Here is a 10,860-nt window from a genome sequence, read left to right on the forward strand (position 1 = left end):
GTAAAGTCTGAAATGAGACTACAGCTGGTGTCAATTAAAACACAAGTCAATGCCTTTTTGGGACCTTGGAAAGTGTGCATTATTTGAGGACAAATACATGAGGTGAGCACAATTCAATGAGTTTGACACCCTAGCTACATTACTTGCTCATGAAAATTCATGGAAGCCAATGAAATGGAAGTCATGGACTGGGCTGGTATGGGGATGGAGGTTACTAACCTTTAGTGTAGCAGGCCACATGGACATTGGAAGGTCTGTAGGCAGACATGTTAGCTGTGAAGCCTGGAGGTAATCTAACATGTACCAGTGATAACGATGAAGGTCGAAGTGTGCTGCTGTCACCAGCCTGCCCTCTAGTGGTAGAGAAATATAGCCGGACACCTGCACAATGTAACAAGTAAGACACAAGATGTGATTATACTCCAGCCATTAATAGACTACTGTTACATTCCCTAATCATAGACACTCTCTCAGGTGACTGTTTCAGCAGAGGTTGAGACTGTTTCTGACTACACCACCTCCTCTGCCTGCATATCATCTCTCCTCTAATTCTCAGCTCCCTGCCAAGTTTGATTTGGGTGTTAAGACACACAGACAGGGGCTGATCATCATTCACGATGACAGAGCTATACATTGCAGAAGGTCCTCACTGTCACGTCTCTAATGGCTTGGTGTCCATAAACTGAGTGAATCTCCCAAACCAGTTGTGAGCCAGACTGATCAAGGCAAACGCAATAACTCAAATCCTTTGGGCCATTTGAGTTAAGCTGCCATTTATAGCAATCAAAAAGCCACAATGGCTCACACAAAATATAAAGAATGCCAAGCTTTAAAACAATCTAGAGAAATGAGTTTGAAAGGATGACATCTATTCCTGTTTTGATTTAAAGAGTAACACTATGAAAATTGCATTCTGCTCTGAAGATCTCTGCTTGAGTAACAATCACATACATATGTGACCATGCATCATAAAACCAACAAAAAGTTGCACTTCCTGATTTTACATGAGGACTAAGAATAGGTGAAATGGTTCAAAGTGGTCAATCTTTAGTTTTTCATACTTTCTGAAAGAGCAATTCTTCTTCTACATAATTGTAAAGCTTGGGATCATAAAGTGACTGGTAAATTGTGATTTCTGCAGTTTTTCTACAACACATAATTGTAAAGTAGTGTGATTACACGTTTTACCGGTCCCTTTACATCTCTTCAAAACTCTCTACACACTCATCAATCTCAACTCTAATAACTTTTGAAAGGATGCTGCTTGTGCTCTGAAAGTTGGAAGTAGTCATGAATAGAATGTACGTAGAGTGTGCAAAATTTCAGCTTTATCTGACAATCACCTCACTGTGGTTACTATAAAGTTTCAAACCATGTTTTTTCCCCATTCATCACACAGAACACAGCTTCATGAGGATTAAGCACTTGAAAGGACCTTCAATCTGAAAGGCTATTTTCTCAGTAAACACTTTTCCAGAGCATGTACTTTCTTTCCATTATTTAGATAGTTAGGAAACTCCATTTGTATTGAGTTATATATACATCAGTAACAAATTAGTTCAAAGCTTAGAGTCTGCTCTTTCGGAATCTGCCCTTAGCTAAAAATTCATGACCGGTGACTTTTTTGGTGGTTTCGTGGTGCAGGGTCACATTATGTTACGATAACTTTACACTTCTCTTGGTTGTTATCTGGACACTATGACATAACAAAGACAGCAGTATGACATCACAAAGATGGCAGTGAAGATTTGTTAATGCCCTCTCTCTCCACTTCTCACCTGACTGGGTGACTGCTACCAGATGTAAACAGGAAGACTCCCGGCCTGTGATGGGGGCGATGTAGACCAGCTGTTTGAAGTGTGATCTATCAATGGTTCTGGGAAGAGTGTAATTGTGGAATGATAATATGAAAAATAATCCTAACTACTTCAGTGCTAAAATTCTAAAGTATATCAATAAGCTGAGATTCTAGGTTTAACATCAGACACTATCTACTCAGGAGCTTAGATGCTGACTGATGTTGGACTAAAGCTTGGGTAGCTCTACTTGAATGTAATTTTATCTGCTTCCAAGTTACACCCAACTCCATAATGAAATGGAAGAACTGTAAGAAATAAGAAATATTTCCTGAAAAAGTTGGTGCCGAGAAGGGGATGGAAACAGCAATGTTATCACATTTGTGTCTAATCACAGGCCTGTACCACCTGACCATATCTTATATATAATATCTTATGCCAGGTGGGTCTTCATTTCTTTCAAGGGTGCAGAAAGAAAAATGTAGTGATTCCCTTGTGTTAACAACATTTCAATGCCATTTTAAATTCTTGTTTAATAGAATGATGTGACTATTAACTGCCAAGACAAAAATAGCAAAAAGAAAGAAAAGCAGTATTTTTCATATCACTTCTTCAATTTGAGTTTATTCATCGAACATACATCTATCCACACACAAAGCACAGACAACGCATGCTTTGTTGTATCATTCACCAACTCTTAATGTGGCATGAAAGAAAGAGCTTACTTGGCCGCAGCGATGGTTTCCCTCAGGATATGACTGTAGTACACACTAGTCACTCTCTTCATCTCAGTCCCCTGTGAGCCCATGTCATACACAGACAGTGTTCCTTGCTCTGATCTCGTGTAGAGAATGTGACGGCTCTCATCGTGGGCTATCTGAACCAGTGGGTCTGATCGGTTGAACAAAAATGGGTGAAGGGGAAATATTCACATTTCATACGGATATAATTATATCTTTTTTTTTTTGTGGTACACATGCATGCCCATTACAAAATGCAAACAAAAGTAGGGCAGTTCTTTCAATAAGTAGAGACTAAAAGAAAAACAAAAGAGACCTGCACTCATTTGCTTCATATGAATTTCGCTGACAAAATTTGTTAGATGGTATGCAAAAATTTCTGCCATATTGAAGTTCAAGTACGACACATTTGGAGGCAATGATCATTTGTTTGGGATGATCAATTGTAATTACTTCACCAATGATTTTATACGTGAAGGTGGGCAAAGTTATCAGCTATGGAAGACTAAGAATACATATAGTTCCTTTTCCACAAAATACACAATTAATATGACTAATTAGTCTGTGGCTGAGTATCTGGAAAAGGAATGTGTTTCTCACCTTTATCCATGAATTGCAGCATACTTGGTACAAGATATGACAGCATACTGCTGGAAAGGTTGACTTTACGACATTTCCTGCTAAACCAACCATCTTGAGCCTGGCACAAAGAAACAAACATGAGTTGACATCACAGCACTGTTGAGGTCATGGAAACACAATTGTGTAAAGGAATACTAGTACAATTGTCTCACAAAATCATGTACACTACTGAAGTCTAAACTTTTTCTCTCAAATAAAGGTAACCTCTCATGGATGACATATACATTCACTTCCGAGTTCAGAAATGAGAACCAATAACATGGCTGCAATCTTTTCTGTTTGGCTAGGTTTTGAGTAACTGAACATTTGAACCTCTCTTACAGGAAATGTCTCATGTCATTGCACATTCTGATCAAATAACGATCTTTCATGATCATACACTTAAAAAAAAAAAAAAATCTTTCTGTGTATCTTGGTTGTTTAGCAATGGAGAGCTCTCAAAGAGTAATGCATTTACAATCTAAACAGAATTAACATTGTGGGTAATCAGGGTCAAATACCAAGCATTATAATACATAAACAAAAGCAATCACACAAACACACACACGTTTCATTCATTGCTTTTCAATATAGCCATGAGAAGGCTTCCAATTTTGATTTGAAGGTTGACTAATCCAATGGTAGGCCGACAAAAATTTAATTAATTGCTATTCCATATAGCCATGAGAAGGCTTCCAATTTTGTTTTAAGGTTGACCAATCTGATGGGAGGCTTTAAAAAGCTTCACTCTACCCAGGGGGGAGCAATCTCAGAAAGCAGAGGATCTTTGTTAGACTTCCCACCTGGTAGATGAGCTCATAGAGGCATGCATCCTTGCTGGCCATGAAGATACGGCCATCCTTGGTACCCAGGATGCTGGTGATGTGGGAGTTGTCTGATGGGATGGCAAAGAGAGGCTCTGGGATGAGGTGCATCTCACTGCGCCCATAGTCACTGGCATCAATATCTAGAAAGATAGGTGACCAAAAGTTTATAACAGCAGTTTACACATGAACAGGTGAGCACGAGTTCATCAGCTGTACTTCCTTCAGAGTAGTTGCCAATCTGACAAAACTAATGATTTAAAATGCAATGATTCCATATCTCCTCATGACATTTGACGTTTAAAGGCAGCAAGCAATATAAATGCATGGGCCGTGATGCGAGAAAACGGCCCTTAGGGCATAAAATACAGAAAATGAGTTTTCACCGTCACCTTGTAGAATGAACTCTGACGTATTTAGATATGCAAACTGTTTTCTGAAATTCCAATCCTAAATGCCCTAATTATGACATTTAAAAACACATGTTTGTCCAAATCTTGCCACTTTTTGATGCGTCTGTGCATGTGCGTGCATTGGTTTGTCAAACTTCCGCCATTTTATGGCATTTGTGCGCGACAGCGCTAAAGGCCCTTTTCTCGCGTCACGTCCCATACATTTTTTTAACAGTACCACATGAAGTTACACACCTCGTATATCCTCACACACACTTGTGATATTTTGAACAAAGCATTGTGTCTAGTGTTTTCTAACATCATGGGTATACATGTCATTACATCTGTTAGTAAACCCTCGTCGTTCAACAACACAGGCATGTTGTAATAATTTTACTCTCCAGTTAGGTTTTAACTGTTTATGTAAAGACATAGTTACTCAACCTAACAAAGCTGATATGTATGCACTTGCTTGTATTTCTTTAAATCAGTCTACTTATTTCATCTGGAATGTCTGGACAGTGTGAATGTGATTGAACTTTCCACCCATGTTTGGTGGCAAATACAGTCAGTTTACTCATGCTAATGTGTCTTGCAGACACCTAGCTCATGCTGTACTAGATCTCGACTTTTCTCTAAGGTAAAACCTACTTTCTTGGTCAATATTTGAGCAACTTGTACATTCTCACACCAACAGGTCCAAACTTAGTTTTGTGCATTCAACTCATTTTAATAAATATGCTATACAGCACATGGATCAAGTTCAACAAATGCACATAAGTCATAGCAATTATATTATAAGTGTTCCTTACACCTGAATCTTACCAGACCAGCTGATTGTTCCCCCTCACTACTCATGCCACACCCCTGCTCCACCCCTACTCCACCCTTGCTTCATCCCTCCCTACAATTTTTAATACCTACCTTCCCTGGGCCTGGTGAAACTGACTCCAAGCAGGATTATCTCCACAGTGGAGGCCAGACAGAGCAAGAATCGGATGTGAGGCCTGAATATGTTTGGCTTGGGCCTGACCAGACCAGCACACAGAATCGTGTCACTCAGGCCATCAAAGTATGCCAGGTCACCACTGGTGGACATAACAAAGTGGACATGTGAAATTCTTACACTTGGCTTTCATATTTGTATCATGGTATGTGAACAGATCCTACACCACTTAATATTCTCTGCATTTAAATTAAGTTTTTGATCCAATATTTGTTGACATCTGCAATTTAACTTTCCTCAGCTTGCTGTACTATTTTGGTGAAAGACTATGTACTTGACTTTGTGCAACTATTTTGATTACGATCTCAGTATGCATGTCTGCATCAAAATTGCCTAAGTACAACAGATAGCTTGGCTCTCTAAATTTGCATGAATTATGAAGCATATTCTGCAAAACTATACTGAACATTCATAGAATCAATGTTTGGAGAAATGCTATCTTAGACTGATGACAAAGTAAACCATGACAAATACCATGTAATACAGATGTTCCCATGCAGGCATGAAATAAATTATAGAACGGGTAGCAAAATTCCTGCGATCTCAGTGGTCAAGAGCTATGTGTTGATTTTTACTGGCCACACACTGCCTCACAGAGGACAGCCACTGTAAACATGGTATTGCATACTCATAGCAAGAGTTTATGCACTCAGCAAAACACGCCTATTGGCTGGCAAACCTTGAATCCAGTACTTTTGCCATACATCCAGTAGACCTAATTACTGGATGCATGATTTTCATCTATGGCAAGCCAAAAGGAAATGCATTCACCAATAAATTTGCCATCATGTTACACGATCAGGAAATGGATTTCTGGCAAGAAAATTGTCCTCTATTCTATAAAATAGATGATGTACATGTCTTTTTGTGCATCAGTATGAATATGCAAACAGTAACTATTGAATTTAGCCTAAACCCACTTGGCTTAACGACAACCTCATGGGTTCAGCATTCCTTAGTTACCTTATGCACACAATTCTGACTGATGCATTCAGACCCGTGTGTCATTTGTATTCTACAACATTCAAAGAGCCTTACAATGTACAGTAATAGATCATCAGCCATGCGCTACTCACCCATCCTCATAATTCCAGACAAAGATATCTGTATCAATACTCAGCCAGGCTCTGCTGATCTCAGGAAAGGCACCCATCATACAGTTACATTGCATGTCTGGGGTGAAGGGGTTCAGGTAATTCACAACACTGGTCTGTCTCATTTTAATGAAGGTTCCCACACAGGCAGTCACAGGGGTGACAATCCCCTCCCCCCCCCCCAAAAAAAAAAAAGAAACCCAAAAAACAAAACAAATAAAAAAACCAAAAACAACAACAACAAACAAAGAAACAAGCAAAAAATAGAGAAAGAGGAAACACTATGCATGATTTTTACATATTCACACCCAACTGGGATAAAAATGTGAAGTTATGTACAAATCCTTCTAACGGGCTAATTTTAAATCAATTAACATAAAATAAACAGTAGAAAATTACATTTCATTTTAAAACAGAAAAAACCTATTCATGATCTGCAAATGAGATGATTCAGAATTGTAGAAGTTAGTAAGATTGAGCGTCGTACTGTCAGACAAAATTGTGGTACTTGAACTACATTAAAAAAAAAAAATTACAACGAGTAAGATGAATTCTGAGATATAGCTTGTCCATACCATGGATGGGAACAAGGTTAATACACTACATGGTTTCTTCTGCAGAAAAGTATAAATTCAAAAGGTGTCTAAAGAATTAAGCAAACAGCAACAAACTAATGGGGGTGTAAACTGTCCAGCGCCCATTCACTATGCAAGCTATTATTAGGTAATGAAGGGCAATTGTTGTTCTGTGTCTATGTCTTTAATGAAGGATACGACCAAACTGCTCCACCAACTCAGGAGGTAATGGAGTCTTCTTGGTGGGTCCTAGGAGAGGAAGATCAGCCAAGCCGATCGATGGTGCACCCAGTGAAGGGTAGTCATTGTCTGTCGTACCACTCACTGTTACCAAACCTGCAAGAGATTGCACACAAAACAATACTATCTGAAAACAAATCATAACTTCAAAACAATCTCAGTCATTACAACCTAAATCACAAAGTTTTTTTTTAATGCTCTTATAAGTGTGGAATTTCATATTATAAGACCCCTCAGTTCAAGAGTACTGTATGGCAAAATGAAACAGTCTTAACAGTACACTTTTTATCTCTTGTCTAATAATCAATCTCTGTATGTCATACATGTATTACTTTTTCATTCAAGGAAAATGAAATGTGCAATGTCTTTACAGGCGCTTTATGTTCTGACTGAAATAGACGGCATCCAAACCCTCCTAATCAGGCCAAAGCTACAAATAACCAGTAGATCATCGCAAGATGAGGACAAGGAATTAAATGATACAATGAAGCTAATTTTCATTACAAACTGACAAAAACTTTGTTTCCAATTTCCCCCTTTTTTTCCTTCACAACTGGATAATTTCACACTTAAGTTGGTACATGTATACATGGAGCCTTAACCCGCTGGGGACAGGCTGATTTTGCTACAACATGCATTTCCCATAGAACATTTGCCCGAGTATACATTTGTACTCGGGACTCGTCCTCAATGGGTTACGTAAGCTAGTATGTTTTGCATTAATACACAACATCATTAATGTCATTCCCAAAACATGACAAGTCTTCTGATTGTATGAACATCAGACTTTAGAGGTAAATCAAAATCACCTGTTTTTGAAGCATCTAGGAGGCGCTCCAGTGGTGGATACGACTGGTCTTGAGAAAGAAAGACGTCGACATGGTAACCAGCCTGCTGTAGGGCCTCACTCATCTGAGGATTCACCTGGGCTCCCTGTAGTTTGACATGGAAGGGCAAAGATGTAGGGTGGATTGACTCTACAAACTGAAATTATTGTGGTAGTTTTATAAGGAAAGGCTGGATATCGCCGTAGCCACATCAACACGCAGCGTACATCACACACCACCTTGCGAAGTGAAGAAAATAACTTCATTTTCATACCTTCCACACAACGTTATTATTCTACATTTCAATGTCTTTTACTCCATTCTTATCGTCTTTGTTTTAAGATGGATAAATCAAATCAATAGCAAAATTATGATTGATTGGGGGATTTGCTATTGATTGGGATCAATCGCAATGTTCCGATGAAGTCTTGCTAAGTATTGGTACTTTGCTGGCTATCTGTATTATATGGTGCATCACGTGTTACCCCGGGGTACCGTAGTACCCTGGGTTACCGCGTTGTATAGCGCCACCTCACGTCCACTCGAGGACAGCCAGAGAAAAATGCATGCACTGTGTGTGCGTGTACACATTCATTCCAAGGAGGTACTAGTACCTCCTTGGTCATTCCATGCCACTGCATGTTATACTATGCGTGCATGGCACGCTGTGCTACCACTAGCGTGTGCTTCAGTTCAGTGCAGTGCAGTGGCTAGCACGCGCTAGCTCCAGCACCAAAATAATTTCCTCTTTTTGGAACCCAGGGAACAACCTTTAAAAAAAATAATAATAATAATTCAACAAAATGGCTGATTTTTATTTGGTACCCCGGGATATCATTTATGTCATCACATACAGCTGAACATGTATGTATAAAATGAGAGCAGGTGCATATATTGCAGGGTATGCATATTCTTTCAAATAATCTAGCCACATATATTCAGTGGTGCTTGCTTGCTCTGTGTACATAAAGCGTACAATAAAATATAATCTAGCCACATATATTTAGTGGCACTTGCACTTGCTTGCTCTGTGTACATTGTACATAAAGCGTACAGGAAACACATGGTAGGTAGGGAGTGTCTAGATATTCTAGCACTAGCTTTTCTATATCCAGGGCTGCCAACTCTCACGCATTTTGTTCCTTTCTCACTCTAAAACTTTATTTCATTTGCATGCATTTCTATTGATCGCACTCATTTTGACTCCTAAATTATAGCATTGGCCTATACCAATGGGAGTCTCACTCTCAACTAGTTTCCAGTATTGGCAGCCCTGCTATATCTAGCTCCTGCCACACTGGGGCCACTGCTGTGCTAGCCATCAATTGTGAAATCACCAAGTTGACCAATCAGAATGGACCAATGTTAGGTCTAAACCAAGACCAGGGTCATGGGGTAGGAAGTAAGCTCTTTCGAGTATTTTCAAGACCAAAAAAACAAGGAGAAATGTACGCAGACAGAAAAATCTGTCTGTCCAGTGGATTCTTTTATCATTTAATTTTTTTTTTTTTTGTAAATTTTTAAGGCTCTCCTCCGTAGACATGTTAGGGTCTAGATTAACCCTGGCCAACGTGGGGCGCTCCTTGTACACAGTTATACTATGGGGACTGGTCGGTCACAGCTCCCCTAACGTTAGATTGTGATCTAACTCTGTTTAGATTTATAAGATATAGAATCTAAGAGGCGATTCCGTGAAGCCAGATGTAGATCTAGTCTCCGCGAAACATATCCCAAACGAGAAATGATGATGAAAATGAAGTAGAAACCATTTTAAGAAAACAAAGTTGATGAGAACATAAGAAAATTTGTTATTTTCATTGTACTGCCTAAATGGTTGCGCATAGATCTCTTAGTTACTGTCATTGTTGTATGTGACATAAAAAAAGGATGGCACTCCATGCCAATTTGACACAATTTTCTCGCTAAAAAAAGCAAGGTTCAGATCACTGAAGGATGAAGATATCGACCAATGAAATTTTCCCTTATGTTAAGTATGCTAGCTAAATTAAGCTTACTACAGTGAAACATCCGTAACTTCAGAGGCTGGCACGATGACAAATGCGTATAAAGAACCGAACCGTCTCGGATATCGTCAGCGCGCCGTTGTTCCTGTCAGTCAGCGATGCAATGTTCACGCGCCCGCCGGGCCTAGCCCGCTGGTTTTGTCAGACTTGTCGCTACCGCGCCAGTGGGCATGCACGAAGCATGGTGCTTGGTGCACGGTCATGTGAAAAGAATGCTCACCATGCTCACTGATGTGTGTTTGTTCCTACATTTGGCCGTCTTAAGATACACTAAAACTTCAATCAACTTTAAAACACAGAATATCTTATATTTAACATCACTATTCTACTACATTAGCACAGAAAAATTCCTGAAAAATCGAGATGGAATAATTTTACTGATAACAGAACGGACTTACCGCCATATCTGCCTTTCTGTTTCAAAAGGTACTCTTATGCTATGGTGTCCACAAATCGAAAAGTAGACGAATCTATGAAGAAAACGAAGGGAAAGAAAGAACGCAATGGGGTGGGGAGGGGGTGGGGGGACTGAGAATAACCTAACCCATAACTGAATTGAAAAAAAAAACAAAAATCCTCCTACCCAAAATGTAACATTCAGTCAGTGAAAACCAAGATAATAGCTTTAGAAGGATCAAAATGATAATGAATCTGCGGTAGGAATTGTGTCAGGTACTAGTAATCGTCTCTGTGGTAAGATATCAATTATGTTAGTTCGATA

General features: G+C 39.3%; 1 protein-coding gene across 1 annotated transcript in view; it reads right to left on the bottom strand.

Moving 5' to 3' along the window:
- The window catches only part of LOC140237368 (nuclear pore complex protein Nup155-like), a 44,545-nt gene extending 34,001 nt beyond the window's left edge, over positions 1-10,544 (bottom strand). Inside the window, exons 1-10 of the mRNA XM_072317305.1 lie at positions 10,538-10,544; positions 8,098-8,221; positions 7,247-7,384; positions 6,456-6,552; positions 5,298-5,461; positions 3,961-4,124; positions 3,137-3,236; positions 2,522-2,687; positions 1,779-1,876; positions 220-381 (exon numbers count right to left, since the gene is read on the bottom strand). Of these exons, the coding sequence (XP_072173406.1) occupies positions 220-381; positions 1,779-1,876; positions 2,522-2,687; positions 3,137-3,236; positions 3,961-4,124; positions 5,298-5,461; positions 6,456-6,552; positions 7,247-7,384; positions 8,098-8,221; positions 10,538-10,543 (1,219 nt within the window). The 5' untranslated portion in view covers position 10,544. The remainder of the gene's footprint in view (positions 1-219; positions 382-1,778; positions 1,877-2,521; positions 2,688-3,136; positions 3,237-3,960; positions 4,125-5,297; positions 5,462-6,455; positions 6,553-7,246; positions 7,385-8,097; positions 8,222-10,537) is intronic.
- Positions 10,545-10,860: the final 316 nt, after the last annotated feature.

The sequence above is a fragment of the Diadema setosum genome, chromosome 13 (assembly GCF_964275005.1).
Source record: "Diadema setosum chromosome 13, eeDiaSeto1, whole genome shotgun sequence".
NCBI lineage: Eukaryota > Metazoa > Echinodermata > Echinoidea > Diadematoida > Diadematidae > Diadema > Diadema setosum.